General features: G+C 40.9%; 1 protein-coding gene across 3 annotated transcripts in view; it reads right to left on the bottom strand.

Moving 5' to 3' along the window:
• The window catches only part of LOC116066083 (E3 ubiquitin-protein ligase TRIM9), a 49,425-nt gene extending 33,883 nt beyond the window's left edge, over nt 1-15,542 (bottom strand). For 2 of the 3 annotated variants that reach the window (XR_004895849.1, XM_031321873.2), the window contains exon 1: nt 14,565-15,371. Coding sequence is in view for 2 of the 3 variants with exons in the window: in XM_031321873.2 (XP_031177733.1) it covers nt 14,565-15,371 (807 nt within the window). In the remaining variant the exon portion in view is untranslated. Of the gene's footprint in view, nt 1-14,564 lie in introns of all 3 variants that reach the window. The other variant, XM_031321872.2, reaches the window with a different exon arrangement.
• Between the last annotated feature and the right edge of the window lie 690 nt (nt 15,543-16,232).

The raw sequence follows: 16,232 nt of genomic DNA, 5'->3' as shown, positions 1-16,232 counted from the left end.
TAAAGTGAGAATCAGGAATTACATTTTATTAAAACGCATCATGTTCATATCTGAAAAATATATGCATACACTCTCTAAAAACCCCTGCATGGTCTTATGTGAATCAGGGACTCTTTCATTGCATGTGCTAAAACAAAAAAAAAAGCAAACTTTAATTTTCCGACAATGTTAGTCACTTTTGGAAACGTTGTTAATGTTGTAGCAGAACAGTAATCTCAGAGGGACGATGGGGGTTACTATGACCCACAGGAGAACAATAGGCAGCTCTTATGTGTTTGGCTGTCAGCCGGGGAATGGTTGATGGTGGTGTTGACCTTGTCAGAATGATACCCAGGGGACGTGGAGAGGAGCAAGCAGAGGAGGGGCTCCACCCCCTCATTTACCTCCCCACCTCCCAGATTTTATTTTTTTGCTGTTACGTCCTCCTCTATCTCTGTTTTCATTTACCCTCAACCCATGCTCTCTTTCTCAATAGAACCTTGTTCTCATATTTTTCACCATTGATAAACCCAACCATCTCCCAAAGACGTACTTAGTGGTAAATAGGGGTTCTACTTTTGTGACTCAATACTGCACACGTTATTAAGTTTGGAAGGAGATAACCAATCAAATCACCTCTCCTCCTTCCCTTATGAAGCTCTTTACCATGGCACGCTGACAATGTTGTGATGAAGAAAGCAGCCTAGAAAAAAATCTCCCACTCCCAAAGGAAAAGTGATTTCACTGTGCGTAAAAATAAGCACCTTAAATTTAATAGCACATTTGGTTAACATGCTGCTCACGTACTTTAAGATCCATTGCCCAATGAAAGGGGAATAAAAAAAAATTGTTATATGACATGAAGATCCTAAGAGAATCAGTGGCAGATTGCAGGGTGAATTTGGCTACAGCCGAGAGCCAGTTGCCGATATCTCACAGAATATGAAGCTGCCTCCACAATCTCCACTCTGTGTCACAGTGCACACTCAAATTTCTGTGTTAGATGTCAAGTATTCACACTATGTCTACTTGTTAAAATATTGTTAGTTTTTTACATTTTTAGTATTTCAAAAACTTACATTACATGATTACAATCATGCATAAAAGGCATTATTATGCCTTTGAAAAGGGTCTGCCGGGCGCCTGGGTAGCTCACTGGTGGAGCGCGCGCCCATATATAGAGGTTTGCTCCTCGATGCGCAGCCGCGGATTCGGCTCCGACCTGGATCCCTTTGCTGCATGTCATTCCCCCTCTCTCTCCCCTTTCATGTCTTCAGCTGTCCTATAAAGATAGGGGCCTAAAATGCCCACAACAACAAAATAAATATAATTTTTTTTTAAAAGAACAAGAAAAAAAAGAAAAGGGTCTGCCCATGTCTGCTGCATGTGCTGGTAAAAACACAAAAATAGCACAGAACACAAGCTGGTGAAATACTGTGTGCACCATCATGGATAGCACAGCTCTCCTCTTGAACAAAGGAAGATGGTAACCATGTTCATAAATTGCTGTGTTGAATCTGACATTTAGGGCTGCAACTAACGATTATTTTCATAGTCGATTAATCTGTCGATTATTTTCTCGATTAATCGATTACTTGTTTGATCTATAAAAATGTCAAAACATGGTGAAAAATGTGGATCAGTGTTTCCCAAAGCCTAAGAGGACGTCCTCAAATGTCTTGTTTTGTCCACAACTCAAAGATCTTCAGTTTACTGTCACAAAGGAGAGAAGAAACTAGAAGATATTCACATTTAACAAGCTGACATCAGAGAAATCTGATTTTTTTTTAATAAAAAAATGACTCAAATGATTAATCGATTATCAAAATAGTTGGCGATTAATTTAATAGTTCACAACTAATCGATTAATCGTTGCACCTCTACTGACATTCAATTTTGTCATTAGAATCACATTATAATTCAAAATGTAGTATTGACCAAATGTATATTAGATACTCTATGTAATCAATCAACTGTATCATCTTTATCAAATCCTAGGTAGTCTACAATGACTGTACCACAACTAATTCTTTATAAAAAGCCCAAAACAACAATTTGATTAGTCTAATCCATATTCACCCAACACCTGCGTGTATGTTCGACTTGCCAAAGTCGTAAAACTGATATATATATATATACGATTAAAATGTAACTTTATACATACAGTATATATCGCTTTACTCCACCAGAACAACCAGTCTTTCCCTCCCTCAGTCTAGTCAGCCAGCTGTGTTACAGTATTAGTGTTTCACATCTGGTGGAGGTCAAAACCAATCTCCTTTCCCCTTCCTCCTCTTCATCCTCTCCTCCACCATCACCCAGCCTCCCAATCCTCTGCTGCTCTGCTGAACAGCCATTTTAAAGCTAATACAATAAACTTGCCAATACCATATTTAGCTTTAGCTCGACCAAAACAAAAACAAGAATCTATCAGCTGAAGCAAAGTAAATAAAAAGAATTCCTAAATATCAGGAAAGAAAAATACACAATTAATGAATAAATATTTTAAGACTGCTCAGTATTGGTGTAATATTGGCTATAATTAGCGATATAATAATTATAAAAGCAAAGAAATGTGGTTTCAACGTAATATGATTTCCAAATGGTGATATGAGTGGGGCAGGGCTAATATGTCGGAGGAGTACATTTCTATGTGTCATTTACATACAAATTGACAAATTAGACCGACCGCCCGATAGACCAACATTTGGGCGCTAGCGGGACTAACAAACCAATTTGACATGTTGCTAACCCAGAAAACCAAACGTTATTCTGCATACAGAGCAGAAAGCCTTGATACTTCAAAAACTGCTATATGAAGCTTTTCAACCATATGTATGTAACGCATCAATATTTATAGCATTTAAGGTTCAGTGCTCACACATGTCCGGTGGAGCTGTGCAAACGCCTACTTCATCTCCATGAGTCGCACCTTTTACATAGTCGTAACCTTTTGAACTGAGTGTGCCTGTGTTCATTATGAACCATAAAATACATTACTTATACATTACTGTATAATGTGATGCTCAAGTTCAACTTTATGTTGCGTTATTTATCAATACATCAAAAGCAAGTCCCTATAGAGAGAGAGAAAAAGCTACTTCAAATGCCACTTCAACTCACTATGATGAGACTTGTAACAGTTTGCCACCCAGCCAGAGCACAACACTGACACATTCTTCCCCGGGTCGTCTTAGATAAACCACAGCATGGATCAGTGGCTACAGCCACAACGGCCTCAATGAGCTCCGGGAGGAAGGAGGAAGCATCGTTTTATCACCCTGTCTTTTCCTCGTGGGGGTTTGCTTCTAAGGAGAAAGCGGCGAGTCAACAAAAGGGCTGCAGAGCAAAGAAGAACAGCCCCTCTAATCAATAATTGATCTTCCATATTAATAAATGCAGAGGGTAGGTAGATCGCCGAGGGCGTAATTGTCATAAAACGAGTGCAAATTAGGTTTGTTGGAGATGATACATCTATTACGGACTATCATGGGACACTGTACATTTTTCCATGTTAAGATTTTAGAATGCTTATTCCTTCACTGTTACACTACAGCAAACGTTACAGAAGCTGATAAATGCATAGAAACTGGCCCAAGACTCATCCATTAGCATATAATCTCTTGCCTAATTTATTGGGCTTCCTAATGAATATGCAGCCGCTTGTAACCATGGTAACGAAGCACATTGTTCCACTATAGGATGTCCACACTCTCCACCGAGGTCTGGCATCCGCACTCATTTTGTTACAAGAAATAGATCACAAATACTCTGTCTCTCTGTCTCTCTGTCTCTCTGTCTCTCTCTCTCTCTCTCTCTCTCACACACACACACACACACTTTCTGCTGAGTATGTCTGCTGTGTTACAGCCAGAAGAGAGGAAGTGTAGTAAAGTGTGCATTAACCTACATTCACCGCACAAGTCCAGCAGCAAAGCCTTGAGTTACTATCTGCCATGGTGTCTGACTGTGTGTCTGTGTCTGTCTGTGTGTGTGTGTGTGTGTGTGTGTGTGTGTGTGTGTGTGTGTGTGTGTGTGTGTGTGTGTGTGTGTGTGTGTGTCTGTGTGTGTGTGTGTGTGTGTCTGTGTGTGTGTGTGTGTGTGTGTGTGTGTGTGTGTGTGTGTGTGTGTGTGTGTGTGTGTGTGTGTGTGTGTGTGTGTGTGTGTGTGTGTGTGTGTGTGTGTCTGTGTGTGTCTGTGTGTCTGTGTTTGTGTGTTGTGTGTCTGTGTGTGTGTCTGTCTGTGTGTGTGTGTGTGTGTGTGTGTGTGTGTGTGTGTGTGTGTGTGTGTGTGTGTGTGTGTGTGTGTGTGTGTCTGTGTGCGTTCATGCGTGCGTGGGTGCGTGCGCTATATACTCACGACATTGTGAGGACAGAAATCAGTTAATACAGTCATTTTATAGGGACTGAGCTTCAATGTGGGGACATAAAGCCGGTCACCAGGGTTACGGTTGGAAATAAAATTCGGTTCCACATCCTGCATCCTCTTAAAATAGTACTTCACCTGTTAAGCATTGCACTTTTATAACATTGTCGGACTTGCAATAGAAAGTTTTTTTTCTTCAAATTTGATTAAACAGAAGCAAAGACATCCTCTTTTGTTTTCCAAGCATTCTTCTTTTTTGTCGAAACATGGCACCTACATTACCCATAATGCAACTCAACTGCTGACAGTATGGTTGGAGATGCGGTGTGTTACGCTAGTAATGTAGCCTCGAGCCGCTAGCCTCAAGCAGGAATGACGACAGGGTCCACATCTGGTAAGCTCCCTTCATTGTAACTCCACACCCCTCCACACTATTCACATCAAATAAAGTAGGGCTGCAACTAACGATTATTTTCATTATCGATTAATCTGTCGATTATTTTCTCGATTAATCGATTAGTTGTTTGGTCTATAAAATGTCAGGAAATGGTGAAAAATGTTGATCAAGAAAATATCTACATTTAAGAAGCTGGAATCAGAGAAGTTTTGAAACTAATCGATTAATCTTTGCAGCTCTAAAATAAATAATCTGTTTTTTAAACAGTCCTGGTTATTCTGAAAAAGAAAATCATATTAGCAGCATGTAGATATTAGCATATCTACAGCTAATAAGAGACTTTTAGAGGCTGACAATTTTTGGCCTTTTACTGAAAGTAAACAGAATGTCCTCATAAGTGCTGTGCTACATATTAGTGTGTTTCAGTGTGTGTTGCTGGGCCTGAGGTTACGGGCGAGTAAAGCTGACCTGTCACGCCACGGTCTGCGAGCTACCATCTGGAATGAGGTTAGTCAGACACAGCCAGTCGGCACAGTTCTGCGCTCGCTTTAAATGAGCTCAGTAACAGCGTCTCGGAGAGATGAAAGCACCTATTCTTGCTGATAAAATTGTTGTCATTTCTTTTAATGCAGCCTGAGGCGCTGAATTCAATTCAAAAGGACGTTAGGTATTAGACAGATGACACTCCGTGTCACTCGGAAATCAGTACAATGTTTTCATCTTGAGCTCTTATTGTGACATAAAATGAGATATGACATGTACAAGTCATCATTAAAACATGTTCAGACTGTAACATAAAATGACCATAATAAACTGTATCTGTAGGAAATAGGAGCCGGTGGGGATGGTTGTTACTGTAGCATGAGTCACTTTTCTAACTCGCTTTCTGAGCTGTCGTCCGACTGAGCTGGTTCTCTGCTTTTATATCACAACCTTCCTCCTACTGGGTCTTAAAAAAGAAAACAGCATGAGTAGATTCACAACTGTCAGGCTACCCACAAAAATACTACTCTTTTCCCCAGTGATGTATTGAAACCATGTGCTGTGATCTTATACTCAAATGCATAAATTTTAGATCTGGGTAAATATTCAATATGAAGTATCACTATAAAAGCAGTGAGTTTCCGATCCACATAAAAGCTTCATGAACAGAAATAAACCACACCACAGATCACAACAGACAGGCTGCCGGTAGCTCAGATGAACATGCTTGTCAAAATGTTTTGTCAGAGTCCCGGTGGATGAGAAAACAAGCGAGACAAAATGTTTGCTGTCAATATTAAATTATGTAACATGAGAGGGAGTGACAATTTCGGCGAGGGTAAACTAAATCTGATTCAGTCATACACTAGAGATGCATTTTAAAGACACCAGTAAACAATCCATATCTAAAACACGATGCATGTAAATGCCACTGTGGAAACAGGACATACAGTATTATCTTTGTCTTGATTATTCATCATCTTTCCTCATGACTGAAGGGAGAATTGTGTCACAAATCTCAAGTCAGTGAATCTGGTGTGTGTTACCCAGGATAAACAATAGTTGGTACAAACCAGCCCTCCTGCCACACCAACTGTGTCGATAGTGCCTCGAGTTACTATACCGGAATAAATCTACATCATCTGCCCACTGACCATCTGGTTTTCTCTCTTTCTATTTACCACACACTTGGTGGATGCCACATTAAAAATGAAGTTAAGTTCTACAAGAAGATTCCATCTTTATTGGATATCTGTCTACATAAGACGACAATTCTGTGAACTTGCCGTCAAATCTCACTAACGGGCTTTGCTTAACATCTTTTTGCACAAATATATTACGAAACCATTCAAGAGCGCATCAATTGACATACAAAAATATTCTTGGACAGTTGAAAAGGAGCCATACAGAGGGCCAAAAAATGCAGTTGTGAGCGCAACTTCCACTGTGAGATTTAAGTCAGGAAAACATCCGGAGAATCTACTGAGACAAGCAGCTGACCAAGGAGCAAATCACTGTATGGGCAATGGTTTACAAATATAAGCAGTCGACTCACTATTTCCCAACTCCCAGATCTCATCAACAACTACTTAAAACAAGGTATGTTTAATGCAAAAATGCATGTTTCACCAACTTAATGATGCATTTGTCCCCTGAAATTTTTTAAATTTCTTTAGTGCTTTTGGTGGTGGGTAGTTATGTCCAAAACCAGCTCCGTGTTTTTCCCCAATTTATTAAAACCCAAAGCAAAATATCCAAGATTTCAATCCAAACAGGAAGTGAAAAGGTTCATGTTGAAGCAAAAGAGAAATTATGCATCATCTCATTTGGTTAAAGACACAAAAAATGTTTTTCAGCCTTTCAACGTCACAACGACTAAAATTAAATTTGTGGGCTGAACTAAACCAGGCATGTTACATTTTGCAAATCGCAATGTGAGCTGAATGACACTAATCAAAAGGCCCAAACAGAATCTGCGCATTTTTTCAGCGGTCATCCAGAATGGAAATCAGTGGAATTTAGTGTTTTTCTGCTTGTGATGGAGATGTGTTAACATTCTAAGCTATTCTAAGCTCATTTTAATTTATTTTAAATCCGCAGAAAATTCCGGAAACAATTGAGCATCCGCAGATTGCGTGTGGCCCTGCTAATCAAGACAATCCTCGAACAATGATCCCATATATACGGATGAATTATCCGAAAAACTGAATCTTAATGACAAATTGAATCAGATGCGATGAAACATGATTTTCAGCAGGTGACTGAGGTGCAAACAGACGTAAAGCATGTGGAGGGACAAACCTCAGCTCGTGTTTTAGAAATGAGAGAGCTCACAACAGCAGCTTTGTTTCGCCGTCCAAAGTTGACTAAAAATGTTTAGAAACTTGAGAACAGATCCCAGCAGAGCAACATGAAGATAAAGCAGGTGACAGAAAGAAGTGTGAGGAAAGACATGATTATAAGTGGCCTCCTGTCGGAGCAGCTCAAAATACCAAGGGAGCAATTACAGTAGCGCACAGAAAATTGAAAACGCCACCAGGGCAAAAGGAAAAGATCTTGGGGAAAAGTATATATATTTTGATCAACCTTTATCTGCTAACATACAGAAAGACGAAAGACTACACTTGCCCAAAATACTTACGTTGAATCATATTGTTTAACCAGCCAAGTTGAAGGTGTTTGGAACCGAGAGAGCACATGGATTTGTAGTTTCCAGGAGGAGGATGTAAAAGGTGTTCATGAGAGAGGGAGTGTTAGAGGGATCCAACACTTGTACACACTGGAGCAGATAAAAGGCAGCCCTGTCTCCTAGAAATTACTCTGCATGCTAATTTATTTTGCCAACTACATTTCGATGGAAACGTAATTGCTCCATGGATTATGCTCCAATTTTTCTAAAGCTGATAGTGCTACATTTTTGTACCATGAACAATTAATAGGATACTGCTTGGGGTGGATGGTGGTTTAACCCTTTGGTTAAAGTTAGGGAAAGATGGTGGTTTTGTTAAAATGTTAACCAAGTCAGTAATGTCACTTTGCTTGAGACGGTATTGCACTAATAGTTCAGTAGGGGTGGAACGGTACATGTATTCATATTGAACTGAAACGGTACGGGTGTCACGGTTCGGTGCATGAATTTACACAGAGAATACACGGTATAAAAATAAATAAAACTAAAAGCGTGCAAATTAATTAATGTAATGCGGAACTACTGTTAGATACACAGGTTCTTTAGGGACTCCTAATCTGTAGCCCCGCCTTAGCTCTGAAGCTCTCCACCTATGTATGCAGTTTTAGTGAGTCAGAGATAGAGTTAGAGGACCCGCCGGCCTCTTTAAAATCCCAAGTTTGGGAAAACTTCAGTTTCCCAGTCAGTTCCAGTAGTACAGGCGAGAGAGTGGTGGATAAGACTGCTGTTGTAGATTAGTGTTACGTTTCCAGCTTCGCGGCTCCGAACCGTAACGTTAGTTGGGACAGACGCCTTGTTTCTTCAGGCTAACTATATTAGCTTTAGCCAGACAGGGAGCAGCTTTCTGCGGTGAAAAATGGCCGGAAGACGTGGTGATAACATTGCGTTAATCAGGTAATTTAGTTTTTGCAAAATGAACCTAGGAGTTAATTACATATGTGTACCGAGTCGACCATTCTCTGCGATATGTTTTCATGCTGATCGAATGTGACCAGTTTCATAGCAAACCGCTAACTAGCTTATAACGCTAGTTGTCGGGACAGAGGGTAAAGTAAAAAGAAATCGCTATTTCTATAGCACTAACAAGGCTCAAAATAGCACCACACTTCCACGGTAGCATAATGAGGTGTTGCTACTAGAGTGCGGATCGGGCCGCATTTTTCTGTCCGAGCCCGGCCTGCGTCCGACAGAGCAGTAACCGAACCCGGCCCAAGCCCGACACAGTTAAAATCTCGTTTTTTTTCTCATACTAATGACACATGTACGTTTGCTTGTGTGGAAAGCTTTTATTAAGCAACTGTAGGAAGGTATTCGGAAATGTCAACAGATGAGCGCATCAGCGCACACGGGGCAACAAGCGCACGTTAACACAGGCACGCACCTACATAATAAGCTTTTTTAAATTTAAAATGTTCAATGCCTTATTGCGCTGATGTGACCGAGCCCGACCCGAACATCATTTCTAAATATCTGTCCGAACCCGGCCCGGCCCGTCGGATACCGCCGGGTCCCGACGGGCTCGGCTCTGGTATCCATCCTCTAGTCCCTACATGTAAACCAAAGCATTGAGAACTTTGTAAGTGTACAGACAGTTTATTAAAAAAAAAGTTTAGAAAGATAGTTCCATTCGCGTATACAGGCGGGCGCCATCTTGGTAAAGCAGTCACGACCAGTCGAACGACGAACGCCGTGCTTGAGCTATGCTACTGGTTACTGGTTGCACGGCGTTCATCGTTCGACTGGTCGTGACTGCATGTATATGCGAACGGAACTGTTGAAGTGTGGCGCTATTTTGAGCCTTGTTAGTAGCAGTGTTAATTTCATTGACGAAGACTATGACAAAAAATATTCGTCAACGAACCTTTTTCACAGACGAAAACTAAATAAAAACGAAATAAAAAGTCAGATATGATGACGAAGACTGTGACGAAATATAACAGACCCTTTAGTCAACAAATTAAAAATGAGACGAAAATGTTAGGGAGGGATGAATGGAGAAGAGATCCAATCAGAGCCACTCTTTTTTGTGGGACACGTTGGGAAGAAATCCAATCAGAGCGAATCTTTGAGGGTAGGTTGATTTATGCGGAAGCAGCAGAGCCATTTTAAAAAGCCGCGGCAAATGCAGGCGCAACAGCTAAACAAACGCAGCAGCATGTTACACAGGAGGACGAGTTTGCAGAACTTTGCACAGTTTCGAGGACGTTTTCACAACAGTAAGGTTGTTTACATTATACTTAGTTGTGTTTAGTTGCACAGTCTTAGTTACACAGCTTTGGCTGATTTCAGTTGACTTCGCTCGTTAGCAACACGCTAACGTTCTGCAGTGCACCCGGTCCGAGGGCAATGACATGTCTCATGAACAACAGGAATGTCAGAGCTAGGTCTAGGACGAACCGTTAAATCTGTGTCTGTATTGCATATTCAAACCTTAATACCATTCCATAACAGACTGATGGATACTTCCAATGACCGGAAATTCTGGAGAAACATTTAGTCAACTAAGTCAGCTGTAGATTTAGTCGACTAAAATCTGCTAAAATTTGGTCTACTAAAACTAGACTAAGACTAAAAGACTTAAGACTAGACTAAGACTTAACCTCTTACGATATTTAGTCGACTAAAACTAGACTAAGACTAAAAGATTTCAGATGACTAAAATAAGACTAAAACTAAATGGTGTGTTATTCAAAAGACTAAGAATAAATCAGAATTTGCTGTCAAAATTAACACTGGTTAGTAGTATAGAAATAGCGATTTCTTTTTACTTTACCCTCTACCCCGACGACTAGCGTTATAAGCTAGTTAGCAGTTTGTTATGAAACTGGTCACATTCGATTAGCATGAAAACATATCCCAGAGAACGGTCGACTCGGTACACATATGTAATTAACCCCTAGGTTCATTTTTTTTTTTTCATTTTGCGCCGGATTTGTCCTTTAAGATGACGGTGCACACACTGAAACACACAGCAGGAGAACCAGAAACTCTGCATTTGTGGTTTTAAATATTTAACTCAGAGCAGTGCCAGAGCTCTTTACTGGACTGAGCTAGGTCAAACATATACACACAATAAAATACACATGTGTGCGTGTGTTTTCTGCTTGACTAATCAGAGGACACTGGATCAGGGTCTTTCTCTGCATTCCCTCAGCAAAAGTTCATCCGCTTCACTTATGCATATTTATGCCTTCTGAATGTGTGTGTGTTGATGCATGAGTGTGTGAGTGTGTAAGTGTGTGTGTGAGTGTATTTGAGTCCCTCTGAGTGTGTAACAGTATTTGATTTGCAACAAAATACAATGATGATTCAAATGTCTTTCCTTGATATCACACACACACACACACACACACACACACACACGTTCAGAAATGTTCAGAAATGCTGCCAAATGTTGCATTAATGTCTAATGCAAATGCATTTGCATATGCAAAAAGCACAAATAAATACTCACACACTCATGCAACTGCTTCATGTTCACTCCCCAAGGAGTTTGACATAAACCGTAGCACTACTCGCAGTATACAACCCCAGGTTACACACGCACACACACACACATACAAAAAACAATAAACACAGCCATCCTTTGCTGAGTCATGGCAGCCATTTCCTCAGTATGATTCAGCAGCAGCATTATTAATGTACAAGCTGTCTATAGTCAAATAAATTAATATAATGTATACCTAAGGACAACATTTACAACAAAACAAACACTAAGCAATCCCCCAACAGTCTGTGCACGAGCATTTCTCTTGAGCTAAAGTGGCCTAGAAGGGTCTTAAAAGCCAGATGGTGGAGAATTTTTCATTTAAAAGTACTGTCTACATATCTTGGTTTATATATATCGTCTTTTATATATATATATATATATATATATAAGTCTTAAATATCAATATTAGCATCGGCCTCAGAAATTCTGCATCAGTCAGACTCTAATAATTGCATCTTTTGAATATTTTTTTTCAATATGTGGAACTGTACATCATGATGTGACCAACTTGGTTGTCTAGTGTCTCGTAGGCCCATACATGCCTAGACAACGGTAAATCCATTTTTGGTAGTTCAGAAAAGCTTTGAAAAAACTTCCAATATCTGGTCTTTCCTGAGAAAAAGTCATTTTTTGTGCACAGAAGAAGAAGCATTCTGTTTTCAATCAATAGAAAAAAAGAGGAAGAAAAGAAGGAATATGATGCTAACCAGATGCAAGCAATACAGACTAAACACAGAATGAACAAACAAAGGAAGAGAGTGCTACCCACCAAAATAAAAAAAACAGCTCTGAGTGACACTTCAAAAACTCCCAGCCATTTCAGCTTGTGATGCTTGGAGTATGTTCAAGTGCAGACCGAGAGGGAGGAAGACAGCCAGTCATCGATCCCCCTCAACACGAAGGACACCATATTAACTAAGTGGCGGCCATCTCTTATTCATACGCTGCTCATTACTTATCAACGCCCTCTCACTCCTGTACTCTGATGGGATTTTCACAGTCCATTTATGGGACAGAGTAATGGAGGGAGAGAAGGAAAGACGGGCGGGAGTAGGTAAATGAGGGGGGAAGGAGAGTAAATAAGAGACAGGGATGGAGAGGTGACGAGAGGCAGACATATAGAGAAGATGAATGATGAGCTAAAGCCAAAGAAGAAGGCGAAAGAGGCTGAAACGTGTGACAGATAATTGGCTGGAGGCTACCAATCCCACGGAAAACAAGAGAGACAGACAGAGAGATTATTCCCAATGACCCACTTAGCAGGAGAGCGACAAAAATGGCTTTTAATTTAAGTCTGGGTGTGATGATCATGATGATGATGGCCTAATGAAATGTTGTTATAAAAACAGTAAGTAGTCTGATTAAAGATGAAGAAAAAAGAAAAATCAACTACTGGTCCTGCAGCCTCTTAAATAGTACTATTGATTTCCTTTTAAACCCTTTTGATTACTGTGCCTGAGGCTTTTCTTCCCACCGTAACCTCATAATTAATATGGTACTGATACTGTTGACATGTTACACCTATCACCCCTTGTGCAATTAAATCTGGGCTTTCAATTTCTTAAGTTTGAGATTTTAACAGCAGTCAGATCACACTGCAACCTGAGAGGAGTGAACTTGAGCTGACCCCCCCAACCCCTTAGCGCACTTTTAAATTAATGAAAGAGTCGTTTAAAGATGAATTAAATCATAAATCACTTTAATCATCCTTTAATTAAACAGGCGGGTGATTTTTAGCAGGCAGAGGTGGAGAGTCGAGGAGGGATGAGTTTGGATGGCAAAACACGGTGAGTGGTTTAGGTTCTGCTTTTAGCCACATTTTGTTCCAGTAGACTTCACAGTGAATGAATGATTATTTGTGTGTGTGTGTGTGTGTGTGTGTGTGTGTGTGTGTGTGTGTGTGTGTGTAATAAATGTAACTACGCCTCAAATGAATATAAACCAGATCCAGAGTGCTGCGCATATAGTTTTGAACGATACCAATTCAACACTAATTTGAATAATGTTCACCAGTCTATTTTTTGATCATCTGTACAGCGGAATATTTCTGGGTTGTGTCAAGCCATTTTGCTGAAAATTGACACTTTTATATCATTATAGTATGCAAAATGGAACTCACTTTCCATTTCTCCCCAAACACACAGTTCAATCTATTTACCTCCTGAATATTTTTAATCTGCAAACCTCAACAGCTACAGTAGAGGGAGAATATGTATCTTAAAACGACCTAAAATGTACTTGAGTGAATGTATTTAGTTACTTGATATGCATATGTCCTTTAAACAAGATCTTTTCTAACCATCTTTCTTAAAACTTGTATAAAAGCTTAATTTTGATTCTTATCTCTGTCCTGATCCTGCCTGAGGAAATACACCAAACACTTCTTCCCACACTACAGTCACTAGTGACTTCACACACACGTGAGCCAGTAATGCATGAAATAGCAACACAACGCTGTGTGACCTAATCAAGGGATGAATCATATTGCATGCGCGCACACACACACACACACACACACACACACACACACACACACACACACAGCGGGGGGTTTACGCCTACAGTGATTATTTAATTAAGTGTGAATCAGTCAGGGTTCTCTAATTTACAATGCGTCCCACATTCAGTAAACTCAACACAGGATTGCACGTTTTTTCCCTTTTCCAACCTTTTCTACCTCATAGTGTAGCATCCTCTCCTTCCATTTACAGTAAATTCACTTAAAACATGACAAAGCAGTTACAGCACAATTTTAAATAACCAACACAAATATAAATGCATATAGGCTAATATGGGAAAGGATTTGGTTTGAAAACATGTACGGTGATAGATAATACCTAGTATATATCACTTTAATACCATAACAGTTTAACATGAAGACTACGATTGATGCAAGCTATTCAATGCCAGTGAGGGCACATCAGGTAATAAACAGTGTGTTTGAGAGCAGAGAGAGATGCAATAGTGTGTGTAAGGCTTACAGTTCATTGGATTCAATAATAGCCTATATGGCTTTAAAAGGCATTTAGGTCAATTCACTCTGTATGCTAATTGTGTATTTAGGCCTCTGTGTGTGTGTGTGTGTGTGTGTGTGTGTGTGTGTGTGTGTGTGTGTGTGTGTGTGTGTGTGTGTGTGTGTGTGTGTGTGTGTGTTCGCTCACCTTGTGTTGTTTCCACATAACAGCCAGCGGTTTGACATCGTGTTTGGCGTGTTTCCCCTCCTCCAAACACTTCATACACACCGGAGTTTTGCAGCTGTAGCAGTACATGTTGAAGTTTTCCGCTTCATGATCCACGCAGGTCGCCGGTTTCCGCGCGGTGGCGGGCGGCAGCTGACCGCCGCTGCCTCCTCCGCTTGCCGCACCTACTCCTGCCGCGTGGTTCGGCGGCGGCACCAGGCGGTGCTTGGCGAGCGGACCGCGGGACGGGTGGCATCGCTGCTGGCAGGCGTTACAGTAGAAGACGTCACACTGCTCGCACATCACCGCTGCGTCTACTGGGTTGCGGTCGCACAGTTGGCACTTCACCGCGGTAGAAGAAGAGGAGGCGGATGCGCGGCGGTTCTGCTGGTACCGCGACACGATGGCCTCTAGCAGCCGGTTCCGAGGGAAACCCCGGAGACCACGCTCATCCAGGGAGACGCTCCGGTGGCACAGCGGGCAGGTGAGGGAGCAGTGTCGGGGGTGGTTGGCCGGTGGAAACACCCGCACCCCGTTTGGAGACTTGAGCTGGCACGGCGTGTAGGAGCCGTATCCGCTGTCCGTCTCGCTGTACAGACTCATCTTGTCCATGTCCAGGTAGTCGTAGTCAGAGCTGCCCGAGGCTCGGCTCTGCACCGGGGTCTCTCCCTCCGGGGTCTGGACGGTGATGTTCCGAGCACAGGCCAGGCAGACATTGTGGGAGCACGGCAGCAGGATGGGGTCCTTGAAGAGAGAACCGCAAACGGGGCATTTTAACTCTTCCTCCATCGCTCCCGTCTGTTTCTGTGGACCGGGGGGGGAGAGAAGCAGCTTCAATGAAAACACTCCAGCACCGACTGACACGGACAGCTCCCTATGCGGCTCTGCGCAGGCGCAAAGGGGCGGGGATTGTGGGTTGAGTTGATTGATCGAGTTAATTTAAAGGCTCTGAAACACCACAGATCCCCTGATTGTCATGTTATTTACTCAGTATTTGTCTTATCTGTTTTTATATAGGCCTAGTTATACATGCTTTATCTTATATTGTTGTTGGATATTTTTTGTGTTTTTGCCACATTGCAGTCCTGAAATGTTTTAATCCTGGTTCGAAAACACATTGTAACTTTGTTTTAGTAGTTACAGAAACAAAAACATACTCATTATACACAGAAATCTGACTATAGCCTATTCTATTTGTCATTATCACTATTGATATAATTATTATTTATAATTGTATTTATTATTCATTCATTATATCAATTAATATTTAACCAACATTTTAGCTTCATACCAGGTCGGGTGGAACTCATTTTAACTACTTTTTTGATGGTTTAATTCAATACAATGCATCATATTTTATAAATTGATCATATGTTTTGAAATGAAAAATATTATTTGCAAAGTAAGTAGATGTCAGATCAATCTGATGGAGTAAAAGTATAACTGAAATAATGGAGTAGAAGTATGAAGTAGTATGAAATTGAAATCATGCAAAAAGAGAAGTAGTCCCTCAAAATTGTACTTTGGTGCAGTAGTCATCACTGCAAGTCTGCAAGCTCTTATGGTCAGCATTTCAAAAAGACAAAAGAAAGAAGAACTCCCTTGATTTCTGTTAGTAAAGGAAAAAGTCTTCTATCCTCAGCCACCCTT

This window comes from Sander lucioperca, chromosome 19 (genome assembly GCF_008315115.2).
Source record: "Sander lucioperca isolate FBNREF2018 chromosome 19, SLUC_FBN_1.2, whole genome shotgun sequence".
Classification (NCBI taxonomy): domain Eukaryota; kingdom Metazoa; phylum Chordata; class Actinopteri; order Perciformes; family Percidae; genus Sander; species Sander lucioperca.
This window is presented reverse-complemented; position numbering and strand designations above follow the sequence as displayed.